At 39.7% G+C, this 27018-nt stretch overlaps 1 protein-coding gene across 13 annotated transcripts in view; it reads left to right on the top strand.

Annotated features, from left to right (window-relative positions):
* The window catches only part of kazna (kazrin, periplakin interacting protein a), a 275819-nt gene that overhangs the window by 238494 nt on the left and 10307 nt on the right, over positions 1-27018 (top strand). For 8 of the 13 annotated variants that reach the window (XM_047365258.1, XM_047365290.1, XM_047365248.1 and 5 more), the window contains 10 exons: positions 2656-2792; positions 3177-3347; positions 5274-5357; positions 6352-6541; positions 8903-9039; positions 9395-9518; positions 18960-19162; positions 19247-19365; positions 22227-22458; positions 22569-22670. In XM_047365258.1, coding sequence (XP_047221214.1) covers positions 2656-2792; positions 3177-3347; positions 5274-5357; positions 6352-6541; positions 8903-9039; positions 9395-9518; positions 18960-19162; positions 19247-19365; positions 22227-22458; positions 22569-22670 — 1499 coding nt within the window. Of the gene's footprint in view, positions 1-2655; positions 2793-3176; positions 3348-5273; positions 5358-6351; positions 6542-8902; positions 9040-9086; positions 9228-9394; positions 10267-18959; positions 19163-19246; positions 19366-22226; positions 22459-22568; positions 22671-27018 lie in introns of those variants that run through there. The other 5 variants (XM_047365267.1, XM_047365273.1, XM_047365283.1 and 2 more) reach the window with 5 other exon arrangements.

Here is a 27018-nt window from a genome sequence, read left to right as displayed (position 1 = left end):
TGCATTTCTAGTTCTGTTTTATCTGTAAGACATTTCCTTTGGTTAGACTTTGTCCTTGTATTTCTGTTTAGTTCCAGTCACATTTTGGTTCCCACTCTAAGTCTTTGCCACCATAATCAGCTTCATTCAGTCCACCTGCATCATGCCAATCAGTCTCCCTGTCTCATCTACGTTTGCTGTTATTTTTGTCCTTCAGTTCTGTTTGCTCCTTGCTGGCTAATACTGTTGTTCATGTCAAGTCTATCCATGTCCATGCCTGCTTTTTGCCTCACACCAAGCTGTAATTTTATGCTTTTATACTATCAAATTGTTTTTCTCAACTGAGCTTCTTCTGCCTGCCTGTCTGCATTCTGGAGTCCACTCCAAGAGTTCCTGCTGACAGTATGTTTAGAGCTGCCCTGCTGAAAGCTGAACCTCCGCCCCAGTCTCAAGTCTTTCGCATACTTTGAACGGTTTTCTTCCAGCAATGCTCTTAATTTATCTCCATCCATCCTCCCTCCCTTCCCAACTTCCCTGTCCCTCCTAAAAAAAAAAGCATCCCCACAGCATTCTGCTGCCACCACCATGTTTCAGGTTGGCAATAATATCTTTAGGGTGTCTGCCAAACACACTATTTTGCCTGTAGGGCAAAAAGTCCCCTTTACCTTATCTAACCAGAGCATGTGCTTCAAGATGTTTGATGTATCCCCTAAATGGCTGCGAAAACCTTGCTTGACAACTTTTCAGAGATTATCCCCAGTAGTTACCAAACTGTGGGTCTACTTCATATATAAGGTTCATTGTAAAAACGGAAGCAGGTGCACGTATCTCTGCTTTCTGCTTTCTTTCCCCTTTGCAATCCTCCTCTATGTCCAGACACATTAGCTTCAGCTGCATGTCATCCTCAGCTTGTGTCCTGTGGTGATATTTCTTGAAAACTTGGAATGAGTTGCAGTGCAGACTAGTCATTATTATGGCTGTCATTGGGGAGAGACGTGCACAAGCTTCTGCATTTCTCACCTGTTAATAAATGGCATTTAACAGGAGAGAGCTCTGGGGCAATCTTCAGGCAAAAAAAGTGTTTATTGACAGATTTTAATTGGTATTTAATAGTTGTTTGATTTGCAGTAGTGAAAGGATCCATTCATAGAGTCACACTGAGTGCTTTCTTTTATCCAGCACTAGGAACGATGTTGTTGCCAAGCAGTCACAGGTGCAGGATGTGAGGCGGCAGCAAAGAGTTTTTGGCTTGTCCCAAAGACAGCTTTCATTTCATTTCCCGAGGCAGGTGCTGTGAGGTTTCCTGTTTCTCTTGGTCAGTGAGGGATGGTTTTTGTCTTCATTTGCCAGCTAGTGTGTTTATTGAACTGGATTCCACCATTTACACTGAGTGTTAGGGAGAGATATAAAAGGGTTGGAGGAAACAAAATCTGCTTGGAAAAGCTGCTTTTCCACTTCACTTACCTGCTTATGGTTCTAAAACAAAACCTCTCTATACAATTTCATATTTAGTCAGGCTTTGATGTGTTTAATTACTAACAACTGTCTTTTAAAATAATAATAAAACCTGCTGTACTTTCAGGAACCAGATGTCCAAGTCAAAACGGAATACAAATCTTATATTAAAAACTATAAATTGACCAAATATGGTCATTGTCGGCAAGAGGGAAATACATTTTAGTGGTCTGGCTAAACAGCTGTGCACGAGGAGGCAGATCAAGAGAAAGAAAAGAAAACCGATGCGGAGGAGGGTAGAAGGAGATGTCGTCTTTGAGAAAATTAGCACTTCTCTGAATAACCACTGTGAACTGTAATTTTTTAGGATGATGTGTGGGTGCGGTGCCAGAGGATTACAGACTAAGTGTGGCAGAGATATAGATGAAATGCAGGTCCCAGCCTCTTACAAAGGCAGCTGCAGAAGGGAAAGATTGACAGAAGGGCTTGTGCGCGATTTACCTCTTTATCAACATGCAGCCATGTTGGAGCAGCGGCAGGTTTATACACATGTTCCATGTCTGATGGAGCTTCTCACTATGAGTAATGGAACAATGGACTTTCTGAACTACATGCGTTGTTCAAAAAATACATTATTTTTTCAAATTTGAGAAATATAATTATCCAATGTTCTCCTCGTGGAGATTTTTTTATTGCAGAACCTTTATCAATCAGTCAATTAGTCTTTATTTATAGAGCACTCTTCACATACAATGGGTGCACCACTAAGTGCTTTATGTAAGATAAAAACAGGAAGCAAAGAAAACAAACAACAAAGCAAAGAAGAAAATAACATTATAAGCTAAACAAAGCTAAGCATGGAAAGAAAAAAAACCAAAATACATAGAAGTTCAATTGACATCACTGTTCCCTAGGTGAGGGCATAAAAAAGGATGCCTCAGAGTGGATTCTGGTCTTACTTTGGGAATTATCAGAATACATGTACAGAAGACCTAAGGGATTGTGATGGTTTACACAATAAAAGCCGCTCTGATACATATTATTAATTTAAAAAAATTATTACTAACACATTATAATCAGTTGTAAAGTGTAAGTGGTAGACAGTGCAGAGACTTAAACCCCTTTCTGGAGCTGCTACATTTCAATTTCAGTATTTACTCACAACCCATAGTCACTTTTTCCATATTATCTCAAATGTTTTTTTTTTTATTCTTCTCGCAGCCATGAAATCCGACCGTAAACGTCTTAAGGCAGAGAAAGCCGACCTGGTGAACCAGATGCAGCAGCTTTATGCCACGCTGGAGAGCCGAGAGGAGCAGCTCCGTGACTTCATCCGCAACTACGAGCAGCACAGAAAAGTAAGGCACTCTCATACCCACATGGTACATCAGTCTGAAAACGTGCATGCCTGCAACTTTTCCTGCTGTGCTCACTGCACAAAATACCTCCCAGGCAAAAATGATCAATGTCTTTGCATCAGTGAAGCTTTTCACAATGAAATCAGTGAGTGTGGATGGGAACATTTCAGAGGAGAGTGATGTGGATGTGTGCAGATGAATGATTATACTCTTATTTCTATGGAGCCATTGTGTAATCTGTAATTCCGCCTCAGAAAAATCAACTGAACTCATATGTAGAATGAAAAGAAAACTCAATAAGAGTCGCTATTTTCTACGCTGGAGTCCTTACATGCATAGGGCCCTATATGTGAACCAATCCATCAGGATCTGTGTGTCTGCTAGGAGAGCGAGGATGCAGTAAAGGCTTTGGCCAAGGAGAAAGACCTCCTGGAGAGAGAGAAGTGGGATCTGAGACGGCAGACCAAGGAGGCCACGGAGCACACAGGGATGCTGCGCTCCCAGCTTGACCTCAAGGAGAACCGCATCAAGGAGCTGGAGGCTGAACTTGCTATGGTGAGACAGAAGGGCAGACCGGGGGGTTATTTAATAGAAAGAGACATTCAGTGAAAGTTGAAGTGGACTTGCAAACTATTTACAAAAAGTTAAAATAAAAAATTCAAATTTTTTCTCAATAACAATCAGTTTTTGCCAAATTATGTGGAGGAATAATATTTGGATTTATACTTTTTGATATAATTACAAAGTAATAGGAAACAGAATTTTGGATAGCTTTGCCAACTAAAGCTCTATTTTTCTAAACTCTTGCATAGCAGTGCTAATTAGTGCTGAATTAACATGATTTAAGAAGTTTAAAATTGCCGAAAAAACCTAATTAACGTTTCAGTAAAAGTTATGGGAATTCAAATATGAGATTCACAAACTTACATTAAAAGTCTGCCCAATTATTTCTTTTGGTTTTTTTTTTTTGCTCAGCTATTGATTCTGTTCATTCATAGGAGTGGAAGATTTAACCAAATCTTGACCAACTTTTAGAATCCGAATCATTCTAAAAGTGAATGATCAGCCGTATTGCTAAGTTTGTACAGAGAAACAAGGAATTTGACTCTGGTACACTTTGCACTCAATAAAGAATATCTTTTTTAAATGTACATATATATACACAACTGATGGGGGTCAATAAGCATGGGCTGGCTACTGAAATCAAGGTCAACCACGGTTTTAAACAGTTACAGTTTGAAAATTAGTAAGATTTCCATCATACTATTCCTCTTGTCCTATTAATGAGATACCAGAGAAAGCAGTGATACACTGCTGCCCCTCCCCCACTTACTGCTGTGCACTTTGGGTCAGCTGACTAAAAGAAGGCGACTACAGTTTTCAGTGTGGGAGTAAACAAATCCAACCTGTCACTCTTATCAAAGTAACACAGTTTTAAAACTACAGCTGTGAAGTTGTTAATGTCACGTCTGGAATATTATTGCTTATCAATTATTATGAATACTTATGTTTGCAAACCTCAAACACTGACTATATTGCTAGATTGTTACTTTTAAAGTTTGAAGTATTCTTCCAATATCAATTCTATTAGATCTGCAATAAATACTGAGCGTATGTGTCCAAACGTGCTGTTGTCCACTGTTTAGCAGCACAGTTAGACCTGTGAATGTAACTATTATAGTGAATTGCTCTTTTAGATAAGGTTAGTTTTATTTATAGAGCAGTATTTGTCAAAGTGAGCTTGATGAACCTTTAAAGCCTTTTTATCGATGCCTTCATTTATATCACAAAAAACACCAAAAAGGTGTTACGATAAAACGTAAGTAGTGTCGTGCATCACTACTACTTCTGTAAAACAGTAGAAAGCCAAATAATGTCAGCTTGTGATAATCGTGTAGTATTTTGTACAGTAAACACTTACTAAAGTGTAGTAAACCACTGCAAAATGTTTATTCTTTATTTATACTTAAGTCTGTGTATCCCAAAAAAACCCAACAAATAACTGTTATAGATAATATTATTGACACTGTAATATTCATGTTTCATAATATTGGCAGCAACATTATTGTTCCTTACATTAAGGTCATGGAATAGTTTTGTTTTAATTTATTTTCTAAAACAGTGAAAACTATATAATTAACTGTGTAATTCTTGATCACATCATTAAAATCGTATACTACTCCATGTCTAGACATGTATTTTTATAGGTGGTGTGATCATTTGCAACAAAAGTAATAAGGAAAGAAACCTTTTAATTCCTTTTACCACTACTTCTGAATTGCTTATAAAGACTTTATGTCAAACTGTTAGTAAGTGTATACCAAGCAAAAGCAGTGCATGGAGAAAATGAATAAGAAATGCTAGTTGAGAGCTGTATGGTCTGTCACATACAATGTTTTCCATATACTACATTTGATCAAAAAAAAAAAAAACAGCTTTAAATGTGCAATATAGCCATTCCTCATGTCTCCAACCCCCCAGATGAGTAACTGTGTCAATCAGAGAATGGAGTTCCGGGTGTTTGAGCGGCTTGCGGACAGGGACTACTCTCCTAGGGTCATGGCGGTAAGACAGGCCCACAGTTTGAAAATAAATTTCACCTTTTTTGATTCCTACTCTCCCTGGAAACCTCCCCCACCTATGACCTAATTGTGGTGTCTGGGAAGCCACCCTCCTCAGATGCACGTTTTTATGTAATCCTGAGCTCCCCCTCTCTGATCCCAGTGATCCTAACATGAGAAATGCCACAGATTACAACAGTGATCTATCTGAATGCTCAATAAAGCTCATCTATATTCTGACACCTAATTGCCCTGAACATTTGTGGATGTATTCAGTTTTGCATGTCAAAAACTGTGACTGATAATTGTTTGACTGCCAGTAAAGTAGATGTGATTGCAGTGAAGCTGATTGTGATGATGAATTGCAGCCTGCTGTGTTTGGCATGATAACATTTGCACTATAACAATATTTGAAGGAATTTTCAAGCAGCAACCTGCCACAGCTAATCGGAAAAAACAGACTGGTGGTAATAAAAAAAAACTTTTCTGAGGGTATTTGGGGAATAAAGCATGTCTCCTAAGGCTTGCAGAAGCTCATTGTTAAGTCTGAAAGACACCTCAAAGCAAATGTGTTCATTAAAGTTACAGAAAGGCTTAATTGTTTTTCATTTTCTAAGTCATCTTGCACAACACCAACCCCCAGCTTCCACCCTCTTGGCAACAAACGCCTCACACGTCTTCCCAATATCCCTCCCTCTTTTTTAATGTTTGGCTTTTTATTGAATAACTTTGTCAGCAGTCCCAGGAGTGATAGCAAGAGATTTTGCACAGCATAAAGAGAACGAGAAAACAGACTGATTATCCCTGATGCAAGAGCAACATGATGAACCAGCAGGCAATCTCAGATTCCTGTGTGCACTAACACATTCATAAACTTGTTGTAGCTTTCTGGATGCATAACGAGTCTGTTAGTAAACAGGCACAAAAATCAGAAATAAGTGTGGTAAAATGAAGGTTTGCAATGTGAACATGTGCTTGTGTCTGTGTATCTCCTTAAGGCCAAACAGTCACTAGCCACCCTGACAAAGGATGTGCCCAAGCGTCACTCGTTGGCCATGCCCACAGAGGCAGTCGTCAATGGCAACAACCAGGAGTGGGTGATGCAGGCGGATCTACCCCTGACTGCTGCCATTAGGCAGAGTCAGCAGACCCTCTATGTCCACACAGGCCATCCCACTGACAGACAAGGTAGGCAGAGATGACGGCAAACTTTGTCATGAACATCTTGAGATGGTTATCCCATTGCCTACAAAATGCATGCTCATGTGAAGATGCTTTCTACACATTAAATCTTGCCATCTGCTAAGCATGATGATGTTGCAGCTGTGTTATGTGATGTGCTTTATTTTCTCTGAAGTGGCAGTTATGGATAAGTTGCATGCTAAATGTATGTGGTTTTACCTAAACAGAACACTTCACATTTTACTTATTGTTTATATATTTTGGTCAATATTTTGAGGTTTTAACTTTGTAACTCTGTGTTTTCTGCTCAGGTTTCATCTCTGCAGTACATAGGCATACCTTATGACAGACATACACTCTAAGACTCAAAAGAGAATTGGTTTCTCCTATCACTAGTATAGCATGCAGATATTTGCCGAAAAAGCATGGCACAGCTGTATTTGAAATTTCAGTGCAGCTTTCTTCTTATGGCAATACAACTAAATTGTATTTTAATATGGATAGAAAATATATTAGGGTTTCACTGTAGCACAGCTGCAAACCAAATACTGTTTACTCTATAAAGAAATCTATCACTGTTTCCAAAACTGAGTACCTATTGAGAGATTTGCTATTTGTTTAAAGCATTGGTTATGTTCAACACCTTTTTTGGGGGACAGTTTCAGTAACTAATTTTCCACATAGGCTACATGTAATTTTCAGAACATACTTTATTTGCAAAAGTGTGACTCTTCGCTTTCTAGTCTTTGGAACAGGTAGTATATATCTGTGTCAAAGGAATTTTGTTCAAAGTGGTCTCTAATCAATAGTATTTACAACATGCCCTTAGCAACACCAAAATGGAGAACGGCTGAAAACACACAGTATTAAATACCTACAGGACAAAAATAAAAAAAGCAAATCATAAAAATACCTTAGAGTCTCTTTCATTTGAGGAACAAAAGTTTTTGGGAGTCCTAAACTGCCACTCTTTAACTTCCTGTAGTGCTTAACTCTGCTGTGGTGCTAGGACTAGCTTGTACATAAACAAGAGCCACAAGTCTTAGTTGTTGCAGTGCAAAACCAATTTTAAAATTCTAATTCCCTTTCTTGTGTAGCTCTCTCAAATAAAAATGTGTCTTCATGCAATCGAAAACATATCAGGTTTAATGGCAGCAAAGCAGTTCATCAAGAGCTGTTTATTCCCTAACAAAAACTAGCAGGGCGCTCTTACCCGGTTGCCTGTTGACAGATTTGATTATTGTGAATAAAGTGTTTGAAAGATAACTTTCCTCTACCTTCCCACAGTGGATAGCTGTGCTGCAATGCTAATGCTAGCTTGAACATAAAGATAAAAAAGAGAGGAGCTTTGATGGCAGTTGTGATATTGTCTCAGCTATGATACTGCAGAACCACATTTGAAATTTAAATTCCTCTTTCTTGTGGAGCTCAGTCCAATGGAATTGCATCAGCAGATAGAAAATAGATCAGTTGTTTTTTTGTTTTTTTAAACTAAGCAGCCAATCAACAGCTCTTCATCCTATAATAAAATAGATCATTATAGATATTTTAAAAACTCAGTACATGTTAAGAGATGTGCGAAATATTTTCTTTATGAATCATTTATCATGTTTTGACAAGGGTGAAGACAGCTTTGCAAGGAAAGATATCTGAATACACTATATAAACAAAAGAGAAGTTGAATTTATCTCTGATTTGCCTGTATTTTGATTAGTGATCGTGTATCAATCTTTGTCAGACCAATATTAATCTTGGTAATGATAAATTGCTGTTATCAGCAAAATGCTCTTAGCAACACCAGTAAAGAAAAATACTGAACTCCTACAATAATTATGCTCAGATATTTTTGGAAAAGTGTTATTTGGAGTTCTATCAAACAATTATTTCTTACATTAAAAAATAAAAGAACAAAAACCATAAAACTGACAAACTGAAACTTGAACCAACGCTCCCAGTTATCCCAAGAAAGAAAGCTCTCCATAAATTAGAATTGTAGCCACCAGAGTACAAGTTTCTTCAAAGACATTGTCTTAAATGACAGTCATAGGTTCACACACCAGTTGCTAACTAATTGGGTACACCTGGAGGAAGTCACAGACAGAAGCAAGAAGACATTGAAGATGTCATGACATTGCAATCATCTATAGTTTGTGTATCAGCCTCATTGGTTCGGGCACATACTTTCTAAACCTCTGTGAAGCTGTATCACTGTTGCTTAGCAACTGCAGCTGGCTGCAAAAATATCTCCTTTGTTTCTGCATGCATTTATTTTTAAACACACATATTTTTTTCCTATTTGCAACTTTGGTGACCCAAACACCCGAGACAAAAGCAAGCCTGTCCTCTCTCCGCTCTTGTCCTGTTTAGTGGCTGCTGTGCGGGTGAGCCCGATCCACTCGCGTCAACCCTCCGTTATCTCTGACGCCTCTGCAGTGGAGGGAGATCGGTCGTCTACACCCAGCGACATAAACTCGCCACGTCACCGGACTCACTCCCTCTGCAATGTAAGAGCTGCCCACTTCTGCTCCCTCCCAAGTAATCACCTCCTTTTGTAGTAACTGCTGACTGATCTACTGCCTGGCTGCTGTTGTTTTTTCCTCATCGTTCTTTTGGCTGAGTTCACATTTGCCCCTTGCAGTCTGTTGTGCACTCACTCTAGAGACGTGACATGAATTTTTGTGTGAAAAAACTGGTAGGGTGTTAGAAAGGTGCATGCTTAGCAGCACAAAACGTTTCATATAACCTTTATGTTTTGATCTCCTCTGGTGCTTATTGCCCTCTTTGCACCCCTTCTGCTCTTGCAGCTCTCACGTTCTGTGGTTGTCCATTCATCTTCCTTCTCTTTTGTTCCTTCTGCAGTCCCTAGAAGATCTGGAGGAGGCGAAGCGTAAGAAGAAGAAAGAAAAGATGGGGCTAGGCTCGCTGTCGCGTGTCTTTGCCCGAGGAAAGCAACGCAAGTCCCTGGACCCCGGTTTGTTTGATGGTACTTCCACACCTGATTATTACATAGAAGAGGATGCAGACTGGTAAAGCACAGATTTCTGAGTAAACCACTTGTGGACCCTATTGTGTTTAATGTGTGAGAGGATGGATGCTGGAGTGTATAGATATAGTATAATATATGCGTGTGCCTGTTTAGTCTCACTAGGAAGTGGATATAGTACATGTGTTTATGTGGGTCGGTGTGCACATGCATGTGCTGCCCGTGGTCAGAAGCCATGTCAAGAGCCGGATGCACATCTTGCTTCGCTGAAGTGTAACCCTTATTGAACAAATTGCACCTGTATGTATGTACAGTTCTGTAAATAGAAACACAGCAACAATGTGGACATGCTCTGTTAAAGCTGTGTTATTGGTTCTTCTTCTTGACGTTTTGTTTTCAAATTACTAGAAACTTGAAGGACTGCTGTATCTGTAAATAACAACAGTTGCTGTGCACTTTGTGCTTGTAAATGTCTTCATGTTCCGATTGCCTTTTGTTAATTTTGACATGTACTCACCTCCCCTCACAACTCAAAGCTCCCTTGTTTTTTGTTGTTTTTTCATCCTGCCTGGTTCACCCCTCCCCTTTCTCACAGCCATGATGAGAACAGTTTCCTGTAGGCAACATGCAGACTCCTCAGTTCCAGGAATAATTTGGTTGTCAATTATTACATTCCTCAGAACTGCACAGGGGTAGTCACTGATTTTAACTCATCAATTGCAAATAAACTGTTGAGCGTGGATTCAAATTTCTATATTGAGCTGTTTGTTCCACAGCATAATGAAGCCAAACAGGAAATGCAAAAAACATGGGTTCTATCTGCTGAGATAGAAGGTACAGGTGCCCTGCCAAAGTATTCATACCCCTTGAGTTTTTTTTTCCACATTTTGCAAACACATTGATTTTATTTAAACTTGAGGTGAACCATTCAATTGAAGCTCGGCTTGTATATTAACGGTTATTGTCAGTCCACCAGTATTACGCCCCTGAATTGTAAGGCCTAATACAGGATTGGGGATCAAGTGTGGCACTGTAATTTGAATCAAAGTAAATTAAAGTCAGCTCCATCTGCAGTGCACATAAAGCGGAAACACGGTATCATCCTCCAGTGTGTTGATTAGAAGAATCTAACACAGATAATAACATGCTGAGTATGGCACACAACAACTCTGCTGGTAGTTAAAGCAGTGGATGCATTTGGACATGGAGGCTGCTAAAGGCTTCCTTCATAGAATTCAGCGCCGTGTGTTTTAACTTGAGTAAACCCCACTTGTCTTATGCTGATGAATTCTGCGAGTTGTAAGCCTCGCCCCTTTGGTTCTGCAGCCCTGGCTTCATGACCTGAATGCCTGAATGGTAGCACGGCCCTTGATTGTGTTGATCTTAAATGGCCTTATTAGTGTCTTTTCACAATATCTTTCTTCTTACCACTATTCCATTTAGTTGAGATTTGCTGATTTAACCGCTAAGAGTTTCTTGTCTTCAGATTGTTCTATTTGAGATTTGGAAATCTGTATCCCCTACAAAGATATCATGGGTCTGTTGGTTCCAGCACATAGTTTAGGTGGACGGTCATGTTTTAGTAGGTTTCTAGTTGGGCCATACTCTATTTATTAATGATGAATTTACCACTGCTCAGTGATATGTTTGAATCTTGAGAAATTACTTTACAACCTAACTCTGCGTTAAACTTCTGCACAACTTTTTTTTTCTCTCTAAGGCAAACTGGCGCATTTGATCTTATTCAGGGGTGACAGAACAAGAGCTGAATACAAATGCATGCAACGTCATTCAAGTGTAACCATATACGGTTCCGTAATTATGTGTTACTTTGTGCTGGTCTATGGCATAAAATCCACTAACGTTTGAGGTTGTGGTATGATAAAATGTCAAAAGGTTCAAGGGATACTTATGCAAGGCACTGCACACACCTGAACATGTGACATGCATGCAAATAGTCTCAGACCCCCAAAGCATGCTGAGAGGGTCCTCATTACAATGAAACTTCTTTCCAAGCATATGTTGTCAAGAAGGTGCTTTAAAAAGAGAGGTCAGTTACTGATTTCATAGTGTTTATTCATAGTTTTCTTGGATTCAAATGCAGCAGTTATATTTTATAACTTGTCCTTCTTGTATTGTTGTTTTGATTATTCTGTAAGAGTTACTAAACTACCCCAAATGCAATTTAGCCTTTTTCTGCATCTCCAAGGCAGCATTTCCGTGTGAAATTTGCTTAAAAACTTTAAAGATCAGCAAACTTGTCAAGAAACCAACTCTATTTTTAATTATTTGTGAATGCTCTCCCATTTTCTTTCAGCGTCATCTTACAGTTGCTCGCAGCTATCTCTATACTAATACTCCAAAAAGCTGCTGGGGTTGGATTATAGCTGAGAAGTATGTCTAAAATTAGAAGCTAGATATAAAACTGATGGTCAAGACTTTTTCAGACCTCTGGAATTAAAGTCATTTTAGCTGATAACTGGAACCTCAATTAAAAGAAGCATGCATTAAACAAAGGACTCTAACATTCAGTGCCACCTTGGAAGGTTAGAAATCAGGTTTTAAGCATACTAATCAAGTAAAAACCTTGTTTTCCAGGTGCCCCCAGAGCTCACCAGAAATTCTGCGGTTTAAGCTACTTCTAAAGAGAGCAATTAACTTTGTGTTAAAGGTTAATATCTTTTCTTCAAGCAAAAGAATGTCCAGAGACACAGGATTCTTTTTATCCTGGATCAAATCGGAGTCTGCACTGCCCCCACTGGAAATCTTTCTATCCCTGACATTAAACTATCACTGGGTATTCATCAGCTTCACCAAAAACCCAAAAGAGTGACAGATGGCATTGGAGCTGTTTATACAGAACTAAGATCTTTGAACTCCTCCCCTAGAACTATGTAAAATTAATGACTGCCTTAATGATTTTTATTTTTTATTTTTTTATTTTTCTTTTGTCACAATTACATGTTTCAAATCAATAAACAAATTACAATATCAGACAAAGACAATCTGAATAAACGCAAAATGCAGTCTCCAAAAACTTTTTTTTTAATTATTGTTTTCATTTATTAAAGGATAAAAGCTATCCTTGGCACTGAGCCTTTAACATCATTGTGGAAGAATTAGGTCCACTCTTTTTTTTTGCCCAATTTTTGTAAATCAGCCACACTGGAGAGTTTTTGAGCATAAACAGCCCGTTTTAGGTCATACGAAAGCCTTTGTGTAAGATTTAATTCCAAACGTTGACTCGATCACTTTAAAATCATAATTCTTTTAGCTGTTCAAAAGTGGATTTGCTGGTGCAGAGAGCAGAATTCATTGTTCCATTAATTAAGGCAAGTCAAGTATGTCCTAATATGGCAAAGAAGTCCCGCATTAGATTGTTTTTAGCTTAGTGGACTACCACCATCATGTCTGTCTTTAGGTATGATGTTCTTTTTTTCTGAAACGGTTGGTTAGTTGGCACTAGATATATACCAGGATGCATACTTTTCACTTTTGTCTCATCAGTCCAGACAATATTTTCCTACATCTCTGCATTGCTTTAGATGGGGTACTGGGTGCTTTTGCAGTATCTTCAAAGAGTCATTAATGTACTCTTGGAATCACTGTGGTTCGCTTTGTGGTCCCAAAGCCTTAGAAATTGGTTTGCAATCTTTTTCAGACTTATAGATGTCAACGACTTTGCTTCTCACCTGTGTTTACATTCCATCAGATCAGAACATGTTCCTTTTGATATTTCTTTAGTTTACTTCTTGTTGTCTGACAAGTTCTATTTAGGTTGTTTTTGGATCGTAAATGTGTGGCAGTAATATGGTCTGAGTGTAGCTGGTTAAGTTGAAGCACAAATGTAGTGAATCATAGTTATACAGGTCCTTCTCAAAATATTAGCATATTGTGATAAAGTTCATTATTTTCCATAATGTCATGATGAAAATTTAACATTCATATATTTTAGATTCATTGCACACTAACTGAAATATTTCAGGTATTTTATTGTCTTAATACGGATGATTTTGGCATACAGCTCATGAAAACCCAAAATTCCTATCTCACAAAATTAGCATATCATTAAAAGGGTTTCTAAACGAGCTATGAACCTAATCATCTGAATCAACGAGTTAACTCTAAACACCTGCAAAAGATTCCTGAGGCCTTTAAAACTCCCAGCCTGGTTCATCACTCAAAACCCCAATCATGGGTAAGACTGCCGACCTGACTGCTGTCCAGAAGGCCACTATTGACACCCTCAAGCAAGAGGGTAAGACACAGAAAGAAATTTCTGAACGAATAGGCTGTTCCCAGAGTGCTGTATCAAGGCACCTCAGTGGGAAGTCTGTGGGAAGGAAAAAGTGTGGCAGAAAACGCTGCACAACGAGAAGAGGTGACCGGACCCTGAGGAAGATTGTGGAGAAGGGCCGATTCCAGACCTCGGGGGACCTGCGGAAGCAGTGGACTGAGTCTGGAGTATAAACATCCAGAGCCACCGTGCACAGGCGTGTGCAGGAAATGGGCTACAGGTGCCGCATTCCCCAGGTCAAGCCACTTTTGAACCAGAAACAGCGGCAGAAGCGCCTGACCTGGGCTACAGAGAAGCAGCACTGGACTGTTGCTCAGTGGTCCAAAGTACTTTTTTTGGATGAAAGCAAATTCTGCATGTCATTCGGAAATCAAGGTGCCAGAGTCTGGAGGAAGACTGGGGAGAAGGAAATGCCAAAATGCCAGAAGTCCTGTGTCAAGTACCCACAGTCAGTGATGGTCTGGAGTGCCGTGTCAGCTGCTGGTGTTGGTCCACTCTGTTTTATCAAGGGCAGGGTCAATGCAGCTAGTTATCAGGAGATTTTGGAGCACTTCATGCTTCCATCTGCTGAAAAGCTTTATGGAGATGAAGATTGCATTTTTCAGCACGACCTGGCACCTGCTCACAGTGCCAAAACCACTGGTAAATGGTTTACTGACCATGGTATCACTGTGCTCAATTGGCCTGCCAACTCTCCTGACCTGAACCCTATAGAGAATCTGTGGGATATTGTGAAGAGAACGTTGAGAGACTCAAGACCCAACACTCTGGATGAGCTAAAGGCCGCTATTGAAGCATCCTGGGCCTCCATAAGACCTCAGCAGTGCCACAGGCTGATTGCCTCCATGCCACGCCGCATTGAAGCAGTCATTTCTGCCAAAGGATTCCCGACCAAGTATTGAGTGCATAACTGTACATGATTATTTGAAGGTTGACGTTTTTTGTATTAAAAACACTTTTCTTTTATTGGTCGGATGAAATATGCTAATTTTGTGAGATAGGAATTTTGGGTTTTCATGAGCTGTATGCCAAAATCATCCGTATTAAAACAATAAAAGACCTGAAATATTTCAGTTAGTGTGCAATGAATCTAAAATATATGAATATTAAATTTTCATCATTACATTATAGAAAATAATGAACTTTATCACAATATGCTAATTTTTTGAGAAGGACCTGTATTTCACAGAGGGTCAGGCTGATTTGGATCGCTACATTCTCTTAACATATTAAATAATTTTTTGGAAATTGTGTTTTCTTTTTACTCAGATCATTGTGGTCTGATAATAAGGTGTATTTCATAATCTGAAACATTTCCATGTGATAAAAACAAAAAGAAATCTGTTGGATATTCAAAGATGAAACCATTACACATTTGGCTGTATTTATAGGAACAACTCAACCAGTTAATGTATTCAATATCAATTAATATATAGAAAAATACAAGCTATTTTTATGTTTTCATTTAACAAACTTTTACCTGCTAATAAGGAAACAACATATCAAATGCAGCATTGTATAATTTCATATTCTGAGCCATTTGTGTTTTTATTTTTCCACAAATATTTTACTTTTTGTAAATGAAATAGCATTACAAAAATTACATGAATATTATTGTTATTATTTTTGAAGAGTTTTATTTAAAGTCAGAGATGTAGGCCTCAGTGTGGAGCTGAGATATTTAGAAGTGGATAGTAGCAACTTTTCAAGGCATGGCAACAACTTTACGCTCAAAAGAACCAATTAAGAAAAATAAGACTATTTTAAAATGAAATAAATGATAATGATTTCTATGTGGCTGTCCTCTCTTTTCCTGTATTTGTGTTGTCTAAGAGTTTTTGTGGTTGTATGATGTTAAATCTGATTTGTCCCTTTTTTCACTGGGGAAGCTGCAATGTGCAGCCTTTAAATGGCCTTCTTTTCTCTGTTTCCCGCTCTGAATTATTTATTCCCAGCGGAAAGCCTCTCTACATTTTGCACAGTGTTTTGTCAAAACAAATGGACAAGGGAAGACAAGGCCATGTCAGATCTCATGTGTGAGCGCATGGTGTCAATAATGGTGTGTACTGATGTGACCATTAACCTCTAACTCTGACCCCTTCTTGTGAAACTCCCATCTTACTCTCAACACAGTGGAGCGACCCAAGAAGCAACCAGTCACACTCAAGTAGGTTGGAGATAGATGAGTTGTAGTTGCTTTAACAAAAAATTGCACTGGGTTGCAAACTGTGTTGGCAGGTGCCTTCTAACACTCAAACAACTTCACACACTGACATGACCATTAGCACTTCTTCAAGTTGAAGTAAGCTTTTATGAAAAGAGGATGTGTAAAAAGTGAGTGCTGTGACATAATAAATGCTTTTGAGAGCAGCAGTGATGTTTAGTTATATGAGGCTGTGAGAGTAATTCTCTGAATTTTTGGCTGTATCATATATACTTACATGCCATTTTATTAGCCACATCTTGGTAGTTCTGAGCTGAACCCTTGTATGCATTCAGAGCTGCCATTTAAATGTTGGTGACCTGAGTAGAGTTGGGCCACCTAAATACTTCAAATCTAACAAAAATTGTAAAATGTTTTTATTAGAGCTGTTTAGTGCTAGCTTAATTTTCATTTGTGCCACTATAATTTTTTTTAAAGATATTAATAACAGTTAGGAGAGTAGGTCATTGAAGGTTAGCCAGACCTCTCACATTGCCCAGATCAAACAGAAATGGTGTCAATAGTTTGTGTCCTGTTTGTTCTGGTTTAGACTGCAAAAATGTGGTTCAAGCTGCTATCATTTTAAAGTATAAAAGAAAATCAAATATCTTAAAAACGAAGCAGTGCAAAAGAAAATGTTTGTAGCATAAACTTATAGGTCACTTATAGGTCACAGTTTTTTGGCTGCATATCCATGATGCGACTTTCCCACTCCACCACAATCCCAAAGGTGCTCTTTAGGGAAAAAAACAACCTGTTTCAGATTATTTGAACTTTGTGACATGGTGCTTTATCCTGCTGGAAGTAACCATCAGAAGATGGCTACACTGTGGTCATAACGGGATGGACATAACAAGAAACAATACTCAGGTAGGCTCTGGCATTTAAATAATGCTTATTTGGTAGTAAAGGACCCAAAGAGTGCCAAGAAAATATCCCCCAGATCATGATACTATCACATCCAGCCTTAACATTAGATATACGGCAGGATGGATCCATGCTTTTGTGTTCCTTTTACCAAATTCTGACCCTACCATCTGAAAATTGCAACTGAACAATTGCCCCTTTTGTCATCTTGAACCACTGTTCCCTTTCTTTTCCAACCTTTGACATCAACAAGGCATTTTCATGCACAAAACTGCTTCTTATTCTTATCTTATGCTTACTATGTACAGCGCTTTGAGTGTCTCGTTACTGCAAAGCGCTATATAAATAAACTTACCCTACCTATCTTACCTTACCTTATTGGATATAGTCAGACTGTCTTCTGTAAGAAAATGTTTGTACATGAAAATCCCAGACCTTCTGAAAAAAAAAGAAAGATCAAATGTTTCATTTTGTTTTACCTAGTAAGACATGAAAAAAGGAAAGGAAGGACATCCAGCTAATTGTGTGGGGCATGAAGTTAAAACCTGGGCAGCTGTGAGGAGAACTAATAGCTTCTGTGAATGTTTCAGCTGAACACTGAACAACAAAGGTGTGCTAAAAGAGTGTTATTTTGTGATCACTTTCCTAAAGGTTATATAGGCAAGCCAACCTGCTGTTGGAAAATAGTTGTTTTTTGTTTCATAAAGACTAGGCAAAAATAGTACCTATAGCAAAAAATAAAGAGAATTGTATTTGGTCTGTAAAACATGTTTTTGGTTCTTTCATAATTTGAGCCTGCTTTGTTGTCAATTCATCCAACCAGTAACAGATAGCTGATTGTCCTTATAAAACAAATAACTCAAACAGGTCTTTTGATTTGTTTAGTTCTCTCAAGCACCATTATACCTGCCCTCTTAGGTTTTCTTTGTCAGGCAACTTGAGTTATTCCCAAAGAGTTGGTTTATTCAGCTTAATTTAAATTGCAAGATAAAATAGGAAAGCTTACAAAGGTCTGTCTATTCCTAAATTTCTTTTTGAATATGCTCAAGACAGCACAAACTACAAGATTTGTGTTTGCTTTTCACTGCTGAGAAACAAAGAGGAAGAGAAGAACTAAATGATTCCTTTTTCGTTTTTTCTGCCATTTCTGTTAAAGGCTTTTGGCTAAATCTCAAAATGAGTGATTTAGACAGGGTACATCAATCAATATGTCAACTATATATTTTTTCACGTGTTAAAAAAGCGCTTTTGAATGTACGGAGACCAACAAGGACAAAGATTCAGCATTGTCCATTATGACTGAAATGAAACATGATGCTTGTATCCCAGGCTCATAAGCTTCCCAGCATACTTTTTAAACCCTGATGGCTATGGCTAATGTTAATTTATAGGGTCAGGTAAACAACTTAGCTGTATTGAAAGGTATGGTGATATTGAAAAGATTATATGAGTCACGTGGCTATTGTTTGCTGCTACATACTCTATATGTTGTGTTGGGAAGCAATACCTGATGAACTATGAGGATGTTGCCACCTGCTGTTAGAGTAAGGAAAATGCTTTAATTAACTTTATGCTTGGTCTCCTCTTAACATAATTTATTCAAAACTGTAAATGTTTGTGCTATCATAACATTTTGGCAGATAAGCTTTGCAAATCCATAGGGGATGGTTATCATCCGTTCAGAGAACCGCAGGACATTGGTGTAATATGAGGCAGACAGAACCATAATGCATGAGAATACCCTACACACTTGCTAATTGTAGGCTTATTTATCTGGATGACTCATGTTATTTTAAAAGCTCAAACAGCTGCTCCTTTCATGGACTTTTTAAGTGAGAAGCTTGTTAATAAAAGCTGCATCTTTGTTTAAAGCAGTACAGCTGCCAAGCAAATGCTTGTGATGAAAGCAAAATATTTCCCTCCTAATGGGCTGATTTTTATATCGTACCTTTTATTGTTGTGGTGCATTAACGCTTTGTTTTTATCATTGCTCACTAACCTCACTCCCACCCCTGCCTCCACTCACAACTTCACCCACATCACCCATCTGTATCTCATCCCCCTGCACACCCAGACTCAGACAGCCTGTACAGTCTCAACCGCCTCAGCCTGTCAGACGGGTCAGAGGACCAGCTGGATCGCCTCCAGCAAGTGGAGCTGGCCAGGACGACGCCCATGTCTCAGTGGAGGGCGGGCACTGTGCAGGCCTGGCTGGAGGTTGTCATGGCAATGCCCATGTACATTCGCACCTGTTCAGAAAACGTCAAGAGCGGAAAGGTAATACCAGCTGTATTAATCATGTTTCTTTTTAAATGAAAGAAGCAAAATAAATTGTAACATGTCTATTTTAACATTTTATAGGTCTTACTGGGACTAAACGATGAAGACCTGGAGCTGGGTTTGGGTGTCAGCAGTTTAATGCACCGCAGGAAACTCTGCCTTGCCATAGAAGATTACAGAGATGCTGAGAATGGCAAAGAGTGAGAAGGGTTAAAGAGAGCTGTTTTGAAGAAACTAATTATTATAAGTCTTGGCAGTGTGTGGGAGCCATCTGTTGGTGATTTAAAGTAAAAATCTCTTCCAGTCTTTCGCCTCAATAGTCAGTGCATACCCTTTAAACTAAAAAATAAATTAGATAATTGAAGTTTTCCTCTTGCAGGATGAGGCAGATCAAACCCATTAGATAATTTACATAATATCTGCTACTATAGTACTGTGGTAATTTGCCCACTGGTTCTTGTCAGAATTTTTTTTTCCAATTTCTCATTTCCTGTTTTTTAAAGCTTTTAGAGCCTTTTCCCAATTTCGGACAATTCTGACCTTTCACCTTATGAGCTTTAATATGATAAAATATAACAACAGCCTTAAGAATGTTGTTTCTACCCTTTCATCCATTCATGGGCATTAATTATTCAAATATGGAAGTGAGATGAAGTTGTTCTTGTGTCAGAGAACAGTCGCTTTAAAATTGCTTAAAACAAAAACAAAATCATTCCAGAGGTGACATTTCAAGTATTTTAAAATGTCTTCAGCATATTATTTTAGTGATTTGTGGGGTTTTGAAACAGCATGCTCTGTGTGCATCTCCTACCGAGAAGGTAGATCCATACTTTAACTATTAATGTTAAAACGGCAACATTTCCAAAACCAGTATGTTCCATGACAAGAGCAACTTTACTTTACTAGTCTTACTCTCTCTTGTTCTCTCACCACCTGAATGACTTGAAGGCATATCTTGATATGTCTCAACATGTTGAAAACTGTTTCCTTTATAATAGCTTTAGACAGATTTAGTGATTCATACGGCTTCAGGCTAAACACTTTACTGATACTACAAATTGTTAACTGTTGGTCTTCTTCTCTCAGTAGCAGCTTCCACAGAAAATGACTGTTGTTTTCAGCCCAGCCTGGTAGTACTTACTGAGGTGTTTTCAGTTATCACACTTAAATTGAGTTTTGAATCAATCAGAGTGCATCAACTTGTGCATCTCTTTTCCTGTACTATTGTAAAGTAGTAGTATGTATGGAAAATGTTCCATATTATTTTTTTATAAAATAAAAAGCATTTTTGTTGTTGCAAGAATTATATTTATGACTTATACTGATATTATTATTAGATTCTTATCACTGAAGAGACCAAAAAAATTTGGTGACTAATTTCCCCATGATTTCCAGAATTTCCCAATTGTATTTTATAACACTCCTAAATATATGGTTCTCTTTCAATGACTCGCTAACTTGTCCTTTGATTAGTGAGCACATTTTTGGAGACTTTTATTTAAAAAAGGCTTATTAAAAGGTAATTTCAATTTGTCATAAATTTGTAAATTTATTAAACTAAAATGCTTATATTTGCAAGCACTTTCTTTTTTTAAGAAGCTATTTTCATAATCTAGGTTTAATTTGATAACTTGAAAATGTTAAAAATGCATCTGTTGTTTTTCTGTGCTTTTGTAAAAGAAATGCAAGGAATCACAACGTTTGCTGTTCAAGTTGGATGTAGATTTGTTTGAACTAAACTTTAAATCAAATATCCACATCACCATAATAGTATCTATGTCAATGTCAAATGTATTTATATAGCACATTAAAAAATAATGACCGTTGACCAAAGTGCTTCACAATTTCAGTGAACCAGCAATCATAAAATAGCAAATACAAGAAAACTGTAATAAAAATCAATAAAACACACAACAGTTATGATTTCTAAGAACCATTAAGCATTTAGGTTTCATACTAAATCAATCAAATGCTAGGGAAAAGAGATGAGTTTTCAAAAGACAGTTGATTTTCTGCTTTGAGCCATGCGGACACATGGAGGTAAGGTATCCCAGAGTCTTAGAGCTGCCACAGTGAATGCTCAATTACCTTTATGTTTTAACTTTGATCTTGGAACATCGAAGAGAAATATGTCTGGTTGACTGGAGTGCTCAACCAAACCAGGTGTCAATGTTGAGGAGATCACATAGATAGGATGGGCCTAGACAATATAAAACTTTGAAAGTGATCAATAAGATATTAAAATCAATGTAGTTAAGTAGTTAAAGAACCGACAACATCAACTGCACTGGGGACAATTAGATTTGCCAAACCAGATGGCATCAGTGTTTTCATTAAGGTTTCGAAAATATCATCTCATCAAGGCTTTCATTTCAGCCAGACAGGTTAATAAGTGCAATGCTGCCACTTAGTTTAACTGGCAGATAGGCCTGACTGGCATTGGCAAAACAATGAAAAGGTATGTTTTTCTTCCTAAAGATAGAGGCTAGCTGCAACATGTTCAAAGCAAACAGCAACAGTCCCCATATAGACCCCTGGGGAACCCCAAAATGAAGAGGGGCTGAAAACGAGGAATAAGCCCCTACATTGTCAGAGAAGATCCTGCCTGTGATGTATGACTTAAACCAGGACAGACCTGGTTCCAACCAAAATAACAGAATATTGAGATCATGAGATCATCTATGGTAGCAAAGGCTGCTGATAAATCCAAAGGTACTGAAAGAACAGAATACCTTGAGTCTACAATTAAAAGAATGTTGTTAAAAACTAAACTAACTAAAAAGGCTGTCTCTTTCTATACTGTGTCGTCATTTAAAACCTGACTGAAACAACCCACAAAACAGTCAAGAATATGTCAGTCGAGAACAAAAGAAAGTAATCTTATTTCAAAAGAATACTTGAGTGACTAAATTATATTTTAATGGCAATCTGCAGTTGTGGCGATACTGCTGTTTATGGCGTGTTTATGGACTGTAACCTCATACGTCCTTAAACAAATGGTATCTATGATTCCTATAAGGCAATTTTCTCTATAAATAACCCTCCCTCTGTCTGTTTGTAGGCTGTCAAAGGCTGCAGATTTGGACCACCACTGGGTGGCCAAGGCTTGGCTGAGTGATGTGGGATTGCCTCAGTACTCCCAGGCTTTTCACACTCACCTGGTGGATGGACGCATGCTGAACTCACTGACTCGTCGTGACCTAGAACGTCACCTCAACATCACCAAGAAGTTCCATCAGGTCAGCCTGCTGTTGGGCATTGAACTACTGCAGTCGTTCAACTTCGACAAGGAGGTGAGCAAGAAAAAAAAAAACTATGGTGTTGAATCTTCTTGCATGTGATTAGGCAGAAAAGAAAAATGGAGGCAGATGGGTAAATTTTGTTTCTTACAATAATATTCCAGGTGCTGCAGGCTCGCCGGATACAGAGTGAGCACCAGAATGACGATCCATTGGTCTGGACGTCTCATCGTGTCATGAAATGGATCAAGGATATTGACCTCAAGGTGGGTCCGCACAGAAAACACTAAAGTCCAAATATTAAGAATTAAGTATACTCACTAAGAAAATCACCTAAAAGGGATCATTTGGGCATAAACAAATAACTAAATAAACCTTAACGTTGTGGAAGGGTTTGAGTGCTCAAATGATCCTAGAAGCTATGTTGTCTGGGGCTTAAATGCCCCTGGTAGGGTTTCCCATGGCAAACAGGCTCTATGTCACGGGTCAGACAAAGAGCGGTTTAAGACACCTTAATGAGGACCATTAAATAAAGGCACGTCACGTCGCCCGGTACGGCGGAGCTGGGGTCCCACCCTGGAGCCAGGCCTGGGGTCGGGACTCGTTGGAGAGTGCCTGATGGCTGGGTTGCTCCTTGTGGGACCCGGCCAGGCCAAGCCCGAACGAGAGACGCGAGGCCATCCCCCAGTGGGCCCGCCACCTGCAGGGGGGAACCACGAGGGACCAGTGCAAAAACGATTGGGCAGCAGACAAAGGTGGAGACCTCGGCGGCCTGATCCCCGGATGCTTAGGCTGGCTCTAGGGACGTGGAATGTCACGTCACTGGGGGGGAAGGAGCCTGAGCTTGTGTGGGAGGTCGAGAGACATCGACTAGAAATAGTCGGGCTCACCTCCATGCACAGCATGGGCTCTGGAACCCATCTCCTCGAGAAGGGCTGGACTCCCTTCTATTCTGGAGTGGCCCACGGGGAGAGGCGGCGGGCTGGTGTGGGTTTGCTTGTTGCACCCCAGCTCAGCCGTCTCGTGTTGGGGTTTACCCCAGTGGATGAGAGGGTCACATCCCTGCACCTTCAGGTTAGGGACAGGTCTCTGATTGTCGTTTCGGCCTTCTTGGTGTCCCTGTCAGGGGTTCTGGATAGTGTCCCTCCCGGGGACTCCATTATTCTGCTGGGGGACTTCAACGCCCACATGGGAAACAACAGTGACACCTGGAGAGGCGCGATTAGGAGGAATGGCCTCCCCGATCTGAATCCGATTTGTGTTTCGTTATTGGACTTCTGTGCTAGTCACGGATTGTCCATAATGAACACCATGTTCTAGCATGAAGGGTGTCCATCAGTGCACTTGGCACCAGGACACCCTAGGCAGAAGGTCGATGATTGACTTTGTTGTCGTGACTTCAGACCATTGGCTGCATGTTTTGGACACTCCGGTGAGGGGCTGAGCTTTCCACTGATCACCACCTGGTGGTGAGTTGGATCCGCTGGAAGAGGAGAAAGTTGGACAGACTTGGCAGGGCCAAGCGCATAGAGAGGGTCTGCTGGGAACGTCTGGCAGAGCCCTCGGCCAGGGACGTATTCAACTCCCCCCTCCAGGAGAGCTTTGAACAGATTCCGGGGGATGTGGGAGACATAGAGTCCGAGTGGACCATGTTCTCCGCATCTATTGTCGATGCTGCTGCCTGTAGCTGCGGCCGTAAGGTCTGTGGTGCCTGTCGCAGCGGCAATCCCCGAACCCGGTGGTGGACACTGGCAGTAAGGGACATTGTCAAGCTGAAGAAGGAGTCCTATCGGCTGTGGTTGGCTTGTGGGACTCCTGAGGCGGCTGACGGGTACCGTGAGGCCAAGCGTGCTGTGGCACGGGCTGTGGCAGAGGCAAAAACCCGGGCCTGGGAGGAGTTCAGTGAGGCCATGGAGAAGGACTACCGGTTGGCCTCGAAGTGATTCTGGCAAACCATCCGGCGCCTCAGGAGGGGGAAGCAGTGCTTCGCCAACACTGTTTACAGTGGGGGTGGGAAACTGCTGGCCTTGACTGGGGACATTATCGGGCGGTGGAAGGAGTACTTCGAGGATCTCCTCAAACCTGCCATCACGCATTCCCTGGTGGAAGCAGAGACTGGGGACACGGGGTTACTCTTTCATCACCCAGGCTGAAGTCACCGAGGTGGTTAAAAAGTTCCACGGTGGCAGGGCTTCGGGGGTGGATGAGATCCGTCCTGAGTACCTCAAGTCTCTGGATGTTGTGGGCTGTCATGGTTGACACTCCTCTTCAACATTGCGTGGCGGTCGGGGACAGTGCCTCTGGACTGGCAGACTGGGGTGGTGGTCCCTCTTCTTAAGAAGGGTGACCGAAGGGTGTGTTCCAACTATAGGGGGATTACACTACTCAGCCTCCCTGGTAAGGCCTATGCCAGGGTATTGGACAGGAGAGTCCGGAGCTGGAGGAGGTGTCAGAGGAGAGGGACGTCGGAGTGTCTCTGCTGAGTCTGCTGCTCCCGTGACCTGGTCCCAGATAGAGCGGAAAACAACGAACGAACAATTAACTAAATATAACGAAGTGCAAACCAAAGTGCACTAAGTAAAACACATTGCTAAACACTTAAGATAGATGGGAGATAAACATTAATTTGAATGAAAACAACATACATACTAAATACAAATGCAAATTCTTACTAAAGAATATTTAAATAAATGTTTAACCAAAATGCTGTCCAATAAGAACATGCCTAAAAGACATAGAACCAAGACATAAACAACAAAACACTGTTCCAAAGGCATAGGAGAGAAGAAAAGAAAAGCTTTTAAAAGAAAGTTGAAAGGTGAAGAAAGCCCTGTTTAATATTTTGAGACGTGTTCTAGAGTTTGGGAACACTGGCTAAAATTGCTCAATCTTTTCTTACAGAGAAAAGTTGTTGAAACAGCTAAAAGCAGCTTATGCCAAGGAAGGAAGATATGGCTAAAGCTGGTTAGAGGTACTAATGAGCAGGACCAATAAGCCATTTAAAGGCCAAAGAAGGATTTTTAAAATCAATTCTGTGGCACAGGAAGCCAATGGAGAGAGGACAGATTTAGCTTAGATTTTGCCATCTGCCTAAACTAAAAAAATCTGCAAAACAGAGCTGACCTATTTTTCAAATTTAAAATCTGAATTCATAATTACCCCCAGATTAATAACACACTGTACCCAATAAGGTACTGTTGAGGTAAAATAATTTCACCAGATATAATAATACAGCCTCAACACCTCAGTCCGGATGTCGTGAGAAAGAAGTCCAATGATTTCCAATGTATATTGAATACAAAAAGAATGATACAAAGAAAGAAAGATTTTACAAAAGGGCCCTTTGGGAGAAGACTCGGTCAGCAGCAAAGCGAGGCCGTATCACCGAGTGGTCTGTCTTACAATCAGTGTCAAAGCATTTTATACCCTTACTTCAAAGCTTGAGGTTTGTTTACGAAGCCACAGGTCACTTAATGGAGTTTTCTATGTTCCCGTGTCCCCACTAAAATTTTGTTACTCCTATGGGAGTACTTTATTGCCTATATTATGACTAATAGTCGGCATTTACTGCTCACAGCTGCTGGGAACATCCTGACCCTTTCCCCAACCTGAAGCCTGCTGTGACCTCTGACTTCTCCCTCTCAGGCTCATAATACATGTTATATCTCAGTTTTACAAGCAAACTGAACTAATAGCATGAAAGTACATGATTTTAATTCTCAACAGTACCCAATATTGATGAGATAGGTGTGCGAGGTAGTATTAGACCTGAATAAAATAACCTTTTTATCATTAAGCCTTAGAAACCCTACAGCCACCTATCCCATGATGTCATCTAGACCAGTGATTCCTACCGGGCGTACTCGTACCCCTAGTGGTACGTGAGCACATTGCAGGCGGTACGTGGACACATTTAACATTTAATTTCCAAGATGATGTGTAAATATCATCAGTTAGTAGGGATAATTCTGGGATGTGTGATGCTTTATTAGGACCCAGTGCAAAGAGCAAACAATAGAACAACTAGTGGGAAAGTCTAGAGCAGGAGTGTCATTGCTGTACACCTGCAAGATGAGAGAAAAGTAACAGCTGTTTCCACTCTGCCGACCTATCAAAGCTTATCAAGGACAATCAATCTCAGGTGTCTCATTAAAGCTCAGTTATATGATAAAAACAAAGTAAACTAATATAGTGAGCCTGAACATTGTTTTTGTTAAGTGTTCTGTTGCTGATTTTTTAGGTTTATTGGGGACTTATTTAAGAGAGCTCCAGTTTTTGTTATAACAAAAGCAGGTCTATTGTTTATGTTTATTTTGTATTTATTTAGATTAGCTACTTATTCACTTTCATGGCCACAGGGTTATATTTATGTTTAATTTGAGCTGAAAAGAATAAAATGCCTAAGAAATAAATTTTCAAGTTAAAGAGATTAAATAAAATGATTTTAATTTAATAATCATGTGTTCTACATTCCTTTTTTGCTAACGCATTCGACTGAGGGCAGTGATTCCCTATCATTATCCACAGGGGGCCTGCCTGCCAACAACGTAGTTTTGTCCCTTCGTCGTCGCTACTCTAGGTTCTATAGCCAAACTTGACAAACGCTGGATGAAA

The sequence above is a fragment of the Girardinichthys multiradiatus genome, chromosome 1 (genome assembly GCF_021462225.1).
Source record: "Girardinichthys multiradiatus isolate DD_20200921_A chromosome 1, DD_fGirMul_XY1, whole genome shotgun sequence".
Lineage (NCBI taxonomy): Eukaryota > Metazoa > Chordata > Actinopteri > Cyprinodontiformes > Goodeidae > Girardinichthys > Girardinichthys multiradiatus.
Note: the sequence above shows the minus strand (reverse complement) of the source record. Positions and strands in the feature narration are given on the sequence as shown.